The following is a 16,816-nucleotide window of genomic DNA, read 5'->3' as shown; positions in this document are numbered from 1 at the left end:
CTGAAAAAGTAATAATATCGTGAAAAATTTCATTTTTTAGAGCAAAATTGCAATTATCTCAGTAACTATCAACTTTACGTAATTTTATTATAGGACCTTTTTTTGTAGAGAATTAAATTTCCGACCAAAATGTGTTGGAAAAAAATTTTTAAACAACTTCTGACTTTAGCGGGATTTGGCGAGCCTAAGATATCGACCTCAAATTTTTCTGATTTTCGAAAATTTTTTTTTTTGTACAAGGAAAAATATTTTTGGTACTAATAATGAAAATTAAAAAAAAGCGGATTTTCGGCCCACCCTAATGTATATGTGTGAAGTGTCATGGCGCGAGCCTACCGTGTATCTATACCGTAGACATAGTGGTTTTTAATATTACAATAATTGACTTATTTCCTTCATTTTTTTATTTAGAATATTCAAATATATCATCAAATTAAATTAAAAAAAAATTACGGAAGTTAATTTAATTTTTTTTACTCATAAGTATAAATTCCACCCTAGTATATGCGCATATTTTTCAACGAATATAATCTTTGATTAATACTTATTAACATTTACTTTTAAAAATTAAAAACATAACAAAATATATATTCTATTAAATGTTTGTTTGTTCAACTTATTTATCCATAAAAATTAAATTAATTATTATGTTTATAATATAAACTAAGAAAACACCAACAATTAAATAAATTAATTGTATATTTATATCACTTTCCATTTACTTATTTATTTTTTTTATATTTTTACTGAATAATATTTATTTTTTTTTTTTTGTGCATAAATATTATTTTTTCATAAATAACTTTTATTTAATTAAAAAAAAAGTATAGTAACTAAAAAATTTTATATTGTATTCGCTCTCGTCATTTGACAAAATATGACCCGTTCATTATATATTTAAATATTAACCAACAGATATTTGCTGATTTTATTATTAACATTAATATAAATACTGTTAATTTTTTTTTTTTATTTCATTTAATTAAAATCTTTCCAAGTAATTTAATTCTCAAAGTTAGTACCATTTATTCAGGTACACGTTTTAGTTCATCATTCCAACTCCTAAAATCCACTTAAAATTTTACGTAACAAAAAAAAGTCTAGTGCGAAATATTAGAAAAGAAATTTTGATCTCAAGTCACAGACTTTAATTTTAAAATTCAAAAAAAAAATAATAATAAATTATAAATTGTTGTGGGTTTTAGGAGATGGTCATAATAATAAATAAAGTTTTAAAAACTAGGTTGATCAACTTCCGGGCGACAGTCCGACGCGAGAGAAGTAGAAGTTAAATTTGTATTCACAATAACTACTTTTACTTTGTCTGTTTTGTCGATTACCCATTCGCTTTCGGGATCGGAAAATATGGTTGAGTCTTCGATTGAATGATCTGATAATCCAAGACTTCCTTGGTCGTCTTCTTTAATGTGGATTTCCCTCATACTATTTGCTTTATTGTTCATTTCTGTAACTGTAATAAATAATATTTATATTGATCATTGGCCAGAACCTACTTCATTATTTGTCTTCTTTTCTTTATAAATTATTTTTGGTGTTTAAAACAACTAATTACTCGACTTAGTGTCAAAATTTCATACTACAGAACGCGAACGGCAGAAGTGCTGCCTCTACAGTCCATGTTCTAGAGCCGTATCGGAACCTGCGACCCAATCAGATTGCAGTCTACGCTTTAAAGGGAACATACGATAGTTCTGTCGGCGACTGGTGACAAAAATCTGCACTAAGTCCGATCTATTATTGAAATTTTATATTTCAGGTATTGTTTGATAATTAGGACTGCGATCTATAGACATGTTACGATGTCAATAATTTTTCGTCTCTTAATTTATTTCAGCCACGCGGATTATTTATTATTGGCCAGATTTCGTATTTCATTATTTGTCTTTTTTCTTTATAAATTATTTTTAGTGTTTAAAACAACTAATTACTCGAGTTAGTGTGAAAATTTCATACTAGAGAACGCGAACGGCAGAAGTGCTGCCTCTACAGTTCATGTTCTAGGGCCGTATCGGAACCTGCGACCCAATCAGATTGTAGGTTACAATCTTTGTCTGTAACTGCGACCCAATCACGTTGCAGCTACGATCGTACCAAAATATAGGGTCAAGTAAAAACAAAAAAAAATTTTGAAAATCCAAAAGTGCACGCCTCGAAAGCTCATGTTATGTTTTTTTTTAAAAGTTAAATTTCGAATAAAATTGAACATCCCGCTCTTTTCCCATAGAAATTTCCATGGTAAATATACGGTAATAAAAGTAAAAAAAAAAATAAATAAGGAGAACATTCCTAATGAAAAATGGCGGCAGTGTGTGTTTGTTTACGTGTAAGATTGCCGGTTTTAACCGTAATGATTTATTTTTAAAAAAACGAGAAGGCCTACAGTAGTGATTTTCGAAAGGAACCTTCTTTGCTTATTTCTGAAAATTTTGAAAAAAAAATTAAGTAGTTTCGTCAAGTCGTTCTCGAGATATCCGTACCACGCCGTTTTTTTGAACCACAGACTAATGGACGTCCACGATAAATTTTTTTTAATGAACTTTTTTTTATATTAATACATATTAGACAAATTAAAAAAAGTATCAGGATTATTTATTAGTGTTTCAGCTTTATATTGATGTGTTTTTCATAATGTGTAAGAGTAATAGAAAAAAAATATATGCACTTTAATGAGTGGAAATCGTGTGACCTTAACAGGTCGGTTATAAAGCACAACCTCTCCGCTTCGCTTCCGAGGCGTGCAATAAAAAAAGGCAATTTTCAAATTTAACTAAAATAAAATATTTAAATTACCATCAGCAAGTGTATGTTGCGCAATCCAATCAGGTTCATCCCAAGAATCATCACAAAATTCAATATTGGCATTACTTTTATCTACAAAATTTAAATCCACATTATAATCATTACTTTTTATTTTCAATAAATCATTTATTCCCGCGGTATTTTTATTTTGATTCATATAATAGTAAGCCATTAGTGCGTCGTAGTCTGTAGTAACTTGCAATATATTTTCAAAATTATCACCATTGTCTGTGTGCGCATCGCGTCTCCATGATTTCATCCATTCGTCAGTCTCATCTCCACTGTAGCATTCTATTAAATAAAAATAATAATAATAATTTTGACACCTTAACTGTTATAAGTTAAAAAAATGAACAATAAACTGATAATTACTTTTGTATTTCGCAAACGCCACTTGGAATCTTATTAAATCAGTTATTGATATAAACTGAATATTTATTGTTGGTAATAATAAATTTACTTGTTTCAAAATGTTTCTTATTAGTTCAATAATATTGACACTTAATTTCGGTGCAGTTGAAATAACTCTGCAATAAAAACAAATAAAAAATCACAATACAGATAAAAATTGTCGAGTCAAATTTACTACAGCTGGAGACATGTTTACACTGTAAAAAGTTTCGGAGTAAACGCAAATCAAATCCCGAGTAATGACCGTATTTATTTACGATCCTGAAATTAGCCGACGTCTAATAATTTTTGGATTTTTTAAAAAACGATAAATTATGAAAAAAAAAATTTTTTTAAAATTGCACTTGTAGTCTTATAAATTTTCTACACGTGCATATTTTTATTTTTTTTTTCTTCAAATTTACTTGTTAAAAAAAAATCCAAAAATTTTTAATTGTCTGCTAACTTCAGGATCGTATTTATTTAATTATCTTGCAGTTAAATTAACTCTGACGAAGAGTTCACTTCGAATTGAAAGTCTGGATCGAAGTGAATGCAGACTTAATTAAAATTATCTTTCGACTGAAAAAGGAATTTTCTAGAAATTTTTTTTTTAAGTTTTTAAAAATTGGAGCTAAATACCGTTCAGTCTACGGTAGTATCTCGCGCCAAGTACACGTTCAAATCAAACACATGTATATTAGGGTGGCGCAAAAAAAAAAGACTATTTTTTTTTTTCGATCTCACATGAAAATTTGTTGGTTTACGATTTTTAAGAAGCCTCCAAAAATCAGCTCGATAAAAATTTTCAAGAGGTCGCTCACGAATTTTGAAAATATAAGAAATGATGGAAATTCGGATTTTTATTTCTAAATTTTTTTCTTTCTCGTGTCAGCAATAGTTTATATTTGTAAAATCATGACTATGCTGAAAATTTCAGCCCAAAATTTAAATATTTGAACGGCGCTCAAGAATTTTGAATATTAACTCAAAATACGTAACTAATAATTTGAATTAGTTTTTATATTTTTTTATAACTCAATTATTGTCATTTCACTTAAATATGACTTTTGCATAACCAAAAATATACAGGACAGTCGTAAACAATAAAATTTGGTAAGTTTTGAATAAGCGAAAAAACCTACAAATTGAATTAAAAAATAAAAAAGTATGTAATTAACTTATTATTTATATTTCTCGGGTTATATTTTCATTCATTGTCATGCAAATTGATGGTGAAAAAATCGAGAAGCTTTATTATTAACATTAAAGGGTCGCTCAAAAACGTCCAAAAGACAGCACTCGGAAACATTCAAAATTCTTGAGCGAGGTTTAAATATTAAAATTTTGGGCTGATATTCTCAGCGTAGTCATGATTTCACAAATATAAACTATTGCTGCCACGAGAAAGAAAAAAATTTAGAAATAAAAATTCAAATTTCGATCATTTTTAATATTTTCAAAATTCGTGAGCGACCTCTTGAAAATTTTTTATCGAGCTGATTTTTAGAGAAGTTTCTTAAAACCGTAAACCAAAAAGTTTTCATGCGAGATCGAAAAAAAAAATAGTCGGTTTTTTAGCGCCACCCTAATATACATGTGTTTGATTTGAACGTGTACTTGGCGCGAGACACTACCGCGTTTTCTTATTTAAATCGCTGGAAAAAATTAACTCCGTATTAACTCCTTATGCAATAATTTTTTCTGAAACTCCGTAACTCTGCGGATTCAGATTTATGTGAAATCCGTAATGACTCCGAATTAACTCCCGATTTTTTACAGTATAACCCTGACTAGATTATACATCAATTAAGTAATAAAATAATAAAAACTAACTTGTTTATGGTAGCGCACATAACATCAACAGGCAGCGTGTAAGGAAGACTCAAAACGGATAACAATTTAATACTTTTGTGTTTGAATAACCAATTAATGATTCCCTTATTGGCGGAGTCAATAGCGTCCTGAAGAATAGTCATAACTGTTTCTGGTAAGTTTGCGACAAGTGCTTCCTGACGGTGAATTTTACATTCAATACACTCGGGATCATACTCAGTACTGTCGTCAACTGTTTCGGATACAACGAACGGTGACTGTATTGCCACGCAACGGGTACAGTTTATTAGATTATTGCGGTGTAGGAATCTCAAGGCATCGTCGAAACCTTGCTGACACATTTTTGATAATATCTGCGATTTAATATTTTGTTAATTGACAATTAATTGTCTCTATGCTTCAATTAATTGGTAATTTTCATGATTATGCAAATAAATTTTGAAAAGGTCGAGAACTGGGTCATTTACTTTCTCAAAAGACGATTAAAAAAAATCTTAATTATTTTTTGAACTACTTTTCTTCGGGAAGTTTCAGTTAAAATCTCTGTCGATTCGAAAGTTTACTTTCATGGAAAGGAGGTTAATTGACTCTATACATTTTTCTTTTTGTCAGATGAATATTTCCAACAAGAGTCGGCTTTTTTTGCCGTTTAATCGGCGGAGGAATTTTATACCGTATTATTTTTCTGCATAATTATAAAAATATAAATATAGTCAGTTAAAAAAAAATGGGAAACTAACCTCTGGATTTGGCGGGAATAAAATGCGGGCAAAGCGATAAATGTTGTCACGTGATAATTCAATACTCGTGTTGGCAAAATTAACATGGAATAATTGTGAAGAAAAATCACGTGGACAAATATCACTTTCGCCGCAAAAAGGACTTATTGTTATTGTATTTTCATCTAATGTTGGTAAATTATCGCTAAAACCACCGTCCATATAACGTATCCCGTGAAAACGGGGTGGAAGTATTCCTGAAAATATCGGTACAAATGATGTTGCGAGAAGTGCCTAAAAAATATTAACGTCTTTAATTTTTAAACAAGTTATTAATAAAAATTAATGTCCTAGTAGCATTCTTGAAGAAGTTTCATGCACTGATAGAAGGATTTGTTTAGGAGTAATAAATTGATTTATTAAATTTTTCTCAATTGACTTTTTTGGATTTAACAAATATTTAGTAATTATTAACAATATTTATTATAATGAAATAAGTAACTTCTTTATTATTAAGAAATATTTTTTATGCTAACAAAGTCTTATTAACATAAAAGAAATATTTGTTAGCACCAAACAAGATTTGTTAATATTTAATAAATATTTCTGAGGAGAATTTGTCGGTAGAGGGCTACACACGAGCCTGTAGTGGTGTACACGTATTAACTTAACCATTAAAAACACATGTAATATCAAACGGATTTCATGTTATTTCTCGGCGTAGTTTAATATAAAAAATATTAATTTGTTTATTCTAGTTATAGTGTTAATTACTATGAAATTGTATTTTGAAATTGAAAGAATAGAAAATTTTATACGATGGTTGTTTTAGTTATTTTTGTTTATAAATATAAATATTAATGAATGTGTGTAGCTGCATGCAAAAACATATATACATATATATATTCTTGAACTGTGTGATTTTATGAATTAAATTTTAATAAATAAGTTAATAGATAATTTCTTAAATATAAAAAAAATTTGTTCAAATAATAAAAAATATATTAAATATAAAATATTCATTTATTAATCATTAAAAAGTGATTCATTAAATGTTAAAAAGTGATTTATTAAATATTAATAAATCATTTTTTAAATGGAAAGAAATCGTTTATTAAATATTAACAAATCGTTTATTAGATGCTAAGAAATATTTATTAAATACAAAAAAATGATGTTTAAGAAATGATTTGTTAAATATTAATAAATATTTCTTAAATAAGGCTCCGTTAAGAAATCATTTGTTAAATATTAACAAATCTTGTTTAATACCAAGAAATCCTTCTATCAGTGTGTAAATCTGTATTTTAACCCGTCAGTTTTTCGGTATACTTTACGCCCGTGATGAGAGTTTTGCTCACGCTCAACGCTCATACGTAGGCACCAAAAAAATTTTTTCGAATTTTAAACAAGAAAATATTTTTCATAAATTAATTACTCCATGTATCATAAGAATAATAAAAAATAAATAAATGATGATTGTAATTTATTTACGATTAATAAACGTAGTTTAAACTTTAACGAATTTAACCGAATAACTCCGCACACCGCAAACTGCCGAAGGTATACGAGCAGTCACGAGAGTAACCGAACATAGAATTTTTTCACTTACGCCTTTACGCCCGTGGTGAGGAAAATGCTCACATTTTTTGAGGAGCATAAAAAAAACAATTTTTATTATTTCTATGACAGCCAAACAAATTTTTTTTAAGCGTAATCTGAAAATATATAAAACTATTCAAAGATAGAAAAAATTTTAACTATTCGTTCCATTTGAAAAAAAAAGTTATTCATGTTTAAAATCGAGCGTGAGCAAAATGCTCATAATGGGAGTGCTGACGGGTTAAGTCTACATGATCACTCTTGGGAAAGTCTAAGGCAAGATACTTCTATAAAATATCGCAAGTAAATTTGAAGTAATACTTGGCTAAGATACTTAAGTAAGACCTATTAGCTCAGACTTGCTGCAGAGGGAAAGGAAAAATAGATACTAATTTTAACTATCATACGGTAAATACGTGAACTTATGATAGAGAAGCTGAATGACTGGAGAAATATCTGAATACTGCATCACTAAGAGAGTTTTTTTGTGTTTTATGACACTGACATTACATTAGACAAGATGATTTGAAGAGAAAAAGTCCGTTTTCTTCATCTCCATCATGGCTGCTGGCTGAAGACTTAAATGAAGACGTTGACTGGATCCGGCCTTAGTTGTGATGTCCTCGACCGCTGACTAGTAAATGCTGCTGCCACTCATTAATAACTATGAGCTATGGAATTTTCGACTATGGCAATCTTTTACCCCCACTCCTCGATTAGAGCCAATGAGAGCACAGCACTAGTAGAAGGGATAGCTGGGGCCTGATTGGACCGCAGGTCCCGATGAAAAGTTCATAACCCCGGCGGCTTTCCAGGTTACGTTACTTATTTTCATTCTGAACTCGCTACAGTGTAAGTGAACCATGGACCACTACGAAAACGACGAAGACGTTCTTCAGTTGCTAGACGATCTCGACCTTTCGTGGATTGCTGACAAAGTTAACGGGACGTATCAGCCGCTGACGCCCGAGCCATCTCCACCACCATCACCACCAGCATCAGAGACAGCTCCAGCCCCAGTACGGCGTTCAAGTCGTGTTAGGGTAGCCCGAGTCCCCTGGGACTACCAAGCGGAGACGTCCCGCAACTCGAGGTGATCACCTCAATGCTCTTGAGCACCAACGGCCCTTTTCAGGGCCCCCAAATTTTTTAAACGTAAATAACTCTCAAGTATATTTGAGAAAACATCAATTTTTTAAAAATCCCTATAGGAACTTTTGTTAAAGAAAGATTCTAGAGGAAGTATCTTGAGCGAGACTTCTAGCTGCTAGTGTCTTTTTCTACGTATGTAGTCTTACACATGACTTGCTCAAGACTCACGGTCAATTTTGAACCTTAAGCAGATCTTGAGCAAGCCATGCGCAACTATTTTCAACCCGAGTCTTACACCTGATTTTAGTTATAATCTGGCAAGAATTTCTTGTGTAAGACTTGCACTAGGGTGCAATTTAAATCTGGTTACAAGTATCTGCAGCAGGACACATATGTAGAAAAATACACTAACATCTATCGATCTTGAGAGCAGACTTGCTCAAGAATTGAAAAAGATTGTTATGTAGGAATTCCCGTTTGATCATCCTTATCCATTCCATTAACTACAAAGGCGATTATAATGCTACTAGGGTAGTATATAAAATATAATTGAATGTGTGGCACAGAATGGAACACGATTTCAGGCTGCCGGTGACGTCAGCCCTCGCTACGGCTCGGGCAGCCAACTTCACCCTGATCTGAAATCGTTTTGTTCCATTCCTCGTCACATAATCTACTAGTTTAATTAATTAATCAATTAGTACCTGAAATAAATCTTCCCTAGAATTAAATTGCGATACAATAACGTTACGTCCATCATAAACTCTTGTTAATGAAATGTGAAGTTTGCCGTTGACTCTGATATGAGCATCTTCGGGTAAATACTAAAAATATATAATTAATTATTAGTTCATTAATTGATCAATCAATATTTTTTATTCATCAAGTATTTAATTAATTAATTAATGAACCTTTTGTAATGATTCTAATAAAATAGCTTGGAGGTTAAAAGTGGGACTGAAAGGCCCTAGTGTTTTTCTTCTTGCTTCCTTACTTAATTTCAGTAAATCACTTGTATAAAGTCCTGTAACATATAAATATATAATTATAAATAATTCAGGCGGGTTTCACTTAATTCCTGGAAAAATTTTCAAGACATTGATTACTTTTATTTATATAATTTTTTTTGCGCCCCTCGAACGCGAAACGTGGAAAATTATTTAAGTAAAAAATTCCTCGCGGCCTTGATTTAAATGTTTGAATAATTAAAATTTCAAATATTCGGATTGATACCACCGGAATTTGGACTACAGGACAGCAATCAAAGTCTAGTTAATTTACAATTGGTGTCGTCTCATATTTACTGACTTTATCACGCCACTGCAGTGTAAATAAAAATATAAGAAATTAATGAGTCAACTTTTTTTTTCCACGTCTGATGTTTTTGAATTGAAATCGATATTCAAATTTAATAGGCGGGAAAATTGAGACGATTTGTAAAGAAAACTGAACGGATCCGGCGATTACTTAGAAAAATTTATTTTTCGCGGGCTTTTAATTTGAATCATTTTGTTGAGAAAAAAAATGAATCTATGGTAGCATGGGTCATAATTTTTTATCAATAATCAGATAACAAATTCTTGAAAACAAAAAAAAAATTGCTGATATAATCGCGCGCGACTGCGAATTTTTAAATTGACCGCATTGTCCAAACAATTAACTTGCCCCTTTTTTAATTATTATTATTAAATTACATAGTCATAAGAACAGAATTTATGATAATTAATAATAATAACATTTATTGATAAATAAAATGTATGAAATCTTATCAATTTTTTTTCAGTTAATTTTTTATCAAAAAGGTTTTTAACCTTTATCATGTTAATCGATTATCAGTTAATATTCTATCAATAAAATATGACAATTTAAACAAAAAAAATTTTTATAATAAATAAATAAATATTTATTTATTTATTAATACTAATAAATATAAATTTAAATTATTTCCTAGTAGTAAAAATGATAACAAGTTCATTGCCATATATATTTTTATATATAGTTTATAAAGATAAAATTGATTGATAATATATATACATATATACATAAAAACCTTGATAAATATACATTAAACTATCACATGATTCATGAAATAGTTTTAGTAAAACGTAAACAAAAGTATGACCCAGTTATCAACATTTGTCACACGTTCTATTAAATATTTTATAAAATTATATATAAATATATACAATGATAATTGATAAACTCAAAAATGTTATATAAGAAAAAACAAAAAAAAATTCTAACAATATAATAATTTATTTGTTCTATTTATTATAAAATTTTATTAAAATTTTTTGTTTATTTATTTTTGAAATATATAACGATAATTTATAATATATGTTAATGTGAGTGATGAGTAATATGCGTAGTGATAATAAATAATATGATTATTTATCAATAGTCTTTGTGGGGATGCTTGAGCTCGATATATATTTATTACATTATTTTTGTTTAAATTTAAAAACTATGATAATAAACTAGAGTAGTTAAATAGGATCATTACTCATTACCAAACAAAGAAATTCCATTGCTCAAGTAATGAAATTCATTATTTCATTTTAATTGTGAAAATAAATTTAGTTTTCAATTATAAAATACTGAAAGTTTTTCAAATAATTCATTATTTATCGGATTTTAGATAAAAATACGTCCCTGCAGGGGACATGTTTTAAAAAGAGAATTAAAAAGGATTAAAAAGAATTAATTTTTCAATATTTTTAATCCTTTTTAATACTGCCAATCCTCTCTTACATGGCTTAATCCTTTTTAATTATCTTTTTTAACCAGGAGTGATATGAATAACAAAAAACTTGTAGTTTCATTTATTTTACCGTAACGACAAGATGGCGGAAGGAAATTTCGTTAAATTGACGAGGTTAGAAAAATGGCGACGAAAAAAATAAATATTTTTTTGCACGAAGAAAAAAATATGAGAACGTTGCTTAAACCCGCAAGAAAAAATATATATCCTGACAAAATAGTATATATCCGGCTCATATCTTTAGTATTGTCGTATGTATGCTATTTTGCCGGCATATATTCCCGGATATATCCCCTGATTAAATAACTGATTTCGATCGAATTAAACAGCATTAAATTTTTAATTCTATTTAATTCAGATAAATTCTGTTAATTCGGTACCTAACTTAAAAATGAATTCTGTCTAATTCGGCAGGAAAACCAGAATTTGTCCAAATTAAAACGAATTCAAATAATTCTATTCGGTTTAATTCAAAAATAATTCTCCAATTTCTGGTTCTGAATCCGAATTAAACTGAATTAAAACAAATTTGAAATTTTTAAATCGGTTTTATTCTGTTTAATTCAAATTCAAATTTTCAATTCAGTTGAATTCTGTTTTGTAGAATTCGACAGAATATAACAGAATTAAAATTTTTAATTCGGTCGAATTCAGTTGTTTACCCTGATTAAAAAAAGCGATTTAAAACGACTTGCAATGTTAAATGCCCATAAGAAGAGGGATCCAAAAGTATTTAAGGTATTCAAAAGCATTAAAAAGCATTGAAAATTTTTTATTTCGAATCGCTTTTTTTAATCAGGGATAATTAGGGTCTTTTTCCGATGTCGCGACTGGTTACCCTCCGACAAAATAACCTCGAACAAAATAACCTGAAAAAAATAACTTTGTTATAAAATAACCCGAAAAAATTCACATAAATCTATAACGATGAAATTTGTCCCTACTTGAAGGTTAATGTTGGGCAGATTAATGAATAGCAAAGTTATTTTTATCCAGGTTATTTTGTTACGAGGTTAGTTTAGTTCGGGTCATTTTCTCCGAGGGTAATTTGAGACGGAACCCTTTTTCCGTGTGGGAAAATGTGAGAAATTAATATAATCCTGAAGTTAGCAGACGATTAACCATTTTTGAATTTTTTTTTTCACCAAATAAATTGTAAAAAAAAATAAAATAAAAAAATACACATATAGAAAATTTAAAAAGCTACAGGTGGATTTTTTTAAATATTTTTTTTTTTAATTTATCATTTTTTTAAAATTCGAAAATTATTAGACGTCGGCTAACTTCAGTATCAAAAATTAATTTGTATTAGTATTTGTTACTAAAATATATGTATTAAACATCAAAATATTTTCGACTCGTTTTTTCCGTGTAGATTTTTGTTTACTAAAACATCATTAAAATTTTTAATAATCTACTAGATATAAATGTTTTTTTTTAGATACATAATATTATCGAGAATATAAATATTGTTATTGATCAAATATTTCATAACTGTTTTTTCCTGTTCGAGTGAAATAGAAAATTTTTCGAAATTGATAAGCTTGAAAAATATTTTCATTTAAATTTATTATTTTATGTAAACAGTTTACAAAATTATTAAAAATATTTCTTGATTATTATCATCATTATTTTAAAAAAATATTTACGCACAAAAAATAAATAAACATTTTGTGAGGATGAGTAATAAAGTCTAGTAGAAAATTATCATTTTACGAAAGTTTAAATTTATATAAAAAATTAATGTATGATAAATAAGGTGACGGACCTGACTTGAGAACATTGAACTCATTTAAATGAACTGTAAAATTGATCTTTGGTTAATTTCACGAGATATTGAATTTTTGTACTGTTCGCGATTAACTCACGAGACTAAAATTTTTAGAAAAGTTGATAATTTTAACTTATACATAAATGAAATAAATTTCTACTTTCCAAAAATCCACGGAAAAAAATAAACTTAGAAATTAGTGTTTGAAATTATAACCCGAAACCCGGGTGTCAATATGGGGAATTTTTACATTCCAAATATTAAATTTTCGAATACGTGTCGTCAAATTTCTAAGTATCAGTTACAAATTTTAAAGTTACAAAAAGAAATTTTTCTTGCATAGACAATAAATTTTCATACTTATCCTGTAATTATTCACGTTTTAATCATAAACGAAAAAATTACTATTTCCCTGGTGGAAATTTTTCGGAATTTTCTCTGAAAAACTCAGTCCTAAAGTTCTAAAGACTTTTTCAGTTATTCAGAGAAAAATCCGAAAAATTTCCACCAGGGTTAGAATGATAATTTTTACTGTTTACTTAATCATTATATTACTTGTCGTTCTCAATTTCTATAGTTCATTTTTTTCCGTGTAATAGTTTTTTTTAGTGTGGATTCTTATTCGTACCGGAATTATTTAGGTTCTGGATAAGATTCCATGCCAACTGATCCCTGATTAAAAAAGTGAATTGAAAAGTATTGAAAAAGATGAGAAATGAATCCTTTCGAATACTTTCTATACCCCAAGGTTTTCATTTTGACATAAAATGAATACTTTTCAATCCCAAAATAATAAAAGAATTTCTGAACTTCCGAGGAATTGAAAAAGATTCAAATGAATTGATATTTTTAATCTTTCTGAATCCTTCTCAATACCTAAACAATCCGACATTTCGGATCAAGTGTGGGATTGAAAAAGATTGAAATGAATTGAAATTTTTGAATATTTCCGAATCCTTCTCAATACCTAAATAATTTCACATTTCGGGTCATGTATGGGATTGAAAAAGATTCAAATGAATTGATATTTTTGAATCTTTCTGAATCCTTCTCAATACCTAAATAATCCGACATTTCGGATCAAGTGTGGGATTGAAAAAGATTGAAATGAATTGAAATTTTTGAATCTTTCTGAATCCTTCTCAATTCTCAATTCTTTTCAATACTTTCGAATTCCACTTTGGAATTGGAAAGTATTCAAACGATCGAAATTTCAATTCCATTCAATACTTTCCAAAACCGCCGAGGAATTGAAAAGAATTGAAATAATTTTCAATACTTTTCAATTCACTTTTTTAATCAGGGATCCTATCGCATTTAATCAGACTCATAGATCATCCAATCGCAGTAGTAGCGATTCGATTTAATAATCTATTAGATCGCCGTGGGATAAAATTGCCGGGAACAGTTAGCTGCGCACGCTGGTTTACTTTTAAGTTTTACAGTGCGCAGATCTTAGCGGTACTTCACGTGGGTCCAAATTTTTACTCTTAATTCTGGATGTACCCGAAGATCGAAACATTTTCCATGCAACGAAAATAAAAATTTTACTTTAATTTTCGGCTGACTTGCGAAACATTTCAGAAATCTAGATCCAGTAGATTTTTTACTTTTCATTTTCGTTCCGTAAAAAATGTTCTGATTTTCAGGAACAGAGTTCCGGAGGGACGTGGCAAAAATATGAGTTTTAAACTGTCAATCATTTTTTCAAAATTCAACTCATCGCGATCCTCAAATTTCTAGACAATTGACAATTTCCGAATTTTTTCAAAAAATCAGTTACGAAAAAAAAAAACTAAAGGTGCAAATTTAAAAAAATTTATTTTTATTTGTTATTTTTAAAAAAATCAACAAGTCATTAGACGTCGGGTGACTTCAGTATCTTCTGACAATCAGCAAAAAATTGAATGAAATATCAGACTTGAATAAATATTTAAATATAAAAAACTTGGAGCATAAATAAAAATAATTAGCAGATAACTAAAAATGACTAATTACATTTATGTGGTAAAAATAAAAATATGAGATACCGCGTCAAAGTGTACGAGTTAATGACTATCTATATATGTAATAAATAAACAAAGAGTTTAAATACGATATAATAAAATGTAAATAAATAATTATGATATAGTTCACTCACCGAGGGGTAGATCACAAAGAAGGCAACATGCAGCAATAGCACCAGCTGATGCACCACTTATTTTTTCCAGTAATAAATGTGGCGCGTATTTTTTGAAACAAACAGCAACTCCGACATGATAAATTCCCAAAAAACCACATCCAGCAAATGACAAATTCATTTTGTCCTAGATTATTTTCAATAAATATATAATATATATATATATAATATATTATATATTATATATTTCACTTGATCTTACTGTTGTATAAAATATTATTCACTGCATTGACGGTCATTTAATTATACGTTTAAATAATAATGGGATCAAAACGTCACCATGACCTTGTCAATTTTTATTAAATTCAAATATTCAAATTATATAGATATATAAATGTATGATATAAATGGTAAAGGTAATTGAAGTTATAATATTTGAGTTGAAAATTCTATTACGCGTAATGTAGTTCGAGAAAGTACTCGAACTGTCACTGACAGCAGCCTCAACTCGACTGACTTTAAACACTTGATACTTTCCGTTAAATAAATCCAATGACTACGTAATTAAATTGATAATTTTAAATAAAAAACTCAATAAATTGTTATCATTATTATTTATACCAATGAAAACAACTGCAATTATTATTATTGTGACGTAATGATATGTATATATTTATATATTTATGTATTAAAAATTATTTACACTCTATGTGCGTAGACATTTTTTATTAGGTTATGGCGCGCGTGTACGGAGCGCATGCGCTTTTAAATTTTAACTTACGCGCGCGCGAGCTAAAACCGCCAAATTTCAAATATTTTTTATGATACTGAAGTTAGCAGACGTCTAATAATTTTTGGATTATTTTTTAGACGATAGAAGATAAAAAAAAAATATTTGAAAAAATTGCACCTGTAGTTTTTAAAATTTTCTACATGTGCATATTTTTACATTTATTTTTTTACAATTGATTTTTTGAAATACGAACATTAAAAAATTTTTGAATGTCTGCTAACTTCAGGATCATTAATAATTTTTTAATTTTTATGATCCTGAAGTTAGCAGACAGTTAAAAATTTTCGAGTTTCTGTTTGAACGACTTAATTTTAAAAAAAAATAAAAATAAAAAAATGCACATGTAGAAAATTTAAGAAACTATGGGTGCAATATTTTCAAATATTTTTTTAAAAATAATTTATTGTTTAAAAAAAAAATCCAAAAATTATTGGACGTCGGCTAACTTCAGTATCATGAATTTTTTTTAGAAACGATGCATTGAAAAAAAAAAATATTTTGGAAAATTGCACCTGTAGTTTTTAAAATTTTCTACATGTGCATATTTTTATTTTATTTTTTTACAATTGATTTTTTGAAATACGAAAATTAAAAAATTTTTGAATGTCTGCTAACTTCGGATCATATATTTTTTTTTTAATTAAATTTAAAATAAAAAATCCTGAATATTTTTAAATTTCAAAATTTTTGAATTTTCATTCTGGATAAAAATTTTCGCGCGAAATCTGAGAAAATTTACAGGGAATTCAAACTCGCGCTTCTGAAAAAAAATTAACTTTCTTTTCCTTATACTTAATTACACTTTTAAAATTAAATATGACGTTTTTTGAAATTTAAAAAAATTCTTATCAATGAAAAAATGAAACGAAACAATAGTCGGCCATTAGGTCAATGGTCTGATCCCAGCTGCGGT

The 16,816-nt window shown here is 28.5% G+C and overlaps 1 protein-coding gene across 3 annotated transcripts; it reads right to left on the bottom strand.

Annotated features, from left to right (window-relative positions):
• Positions 1–15,837, bottom strand: LOC130668900 (1-acylglycerol-3-phosphate O-acyltransferase Pnpla3-like). 3 transcript variants are annotated; one of them, XM_057471433.1, is made up of 9 exons: positions 15,132–15,837; positions 9,371–9,483; positions 9,164–9,283; positions 5,787–6,059; positions 5,047–5,399; positions 3,193–3,347; positions 3,043–3,111; positions 2,812–2,892; positions 1–1,471 (listed from the first exon to the last, which is right to left on the bottom strand). In XM_057471433.1, the coding sequence occupies exons 1-9, from the start codon at positions 15,289–15,291 to the stop codon at positions 1,233–1,235; spliced, it is 1,563 nt and encodes a 520-aa protein (XP_057327416.1). In that variant the 5' UTR covers positions 15,292–15,837; the 3' UTR covers positions 1–1,232. The 3 variants fall into 3 exon arrangements, with proteins under 3 accessions (XP_057327416.1, XP_057327407.1, XP_057327398.1); XM_057471424.1 differs by having other exon boundaries at positions 2,812–3,111; positions 15,132–15,297; positions 15,373–15,837; XM_057471415.1 differs by having other exon boundaries at positions 2,812–3,111.
• Between the last annotated feature and the right edge of the window lie 979 nt (positions 15,838–16,816).

This window comes from Microplitis mediator, chromosome 1 (genome assembly GCF_029852145.1).
Source record: "Microplitis mediator isolate UGA2020A chromosome 1, iyMicMedi2.1, whole genome shotgun sequence".
Lineage (NCBI taxonomy): Eukaryota > Metazoa > Arthropoda > Insecta > Hymenoptera > Braconidae > Microplitis > Microplitis mediator.
This window is presented reverse-complemented; position numbering and strand designations above follow the sequence as displayed.

Coding starts and splice junctions, on each gene's coding strand:
- LOC130668900 (XM_057471415.1), bottom strand. CDS start 15,291: ATGAATTTGTCATTTGCTGGATGTGGTTTTTTGGGAATTTATCATGTC. Junction 5,400..5,786: donor TATTCCCGCCAAATCCAGAG/GTTAGTTTCCCA, acceptor ATTAAATCGCAG/ATATTATCAAAAATGTGTCA. Junction 3,348..5,046: donor ATGTGCGCTACCATAAACAA/GTTAGTTTTTAT, acceptor TTTTTATTGCAG/AGTTATTTCAACTGCACCGA.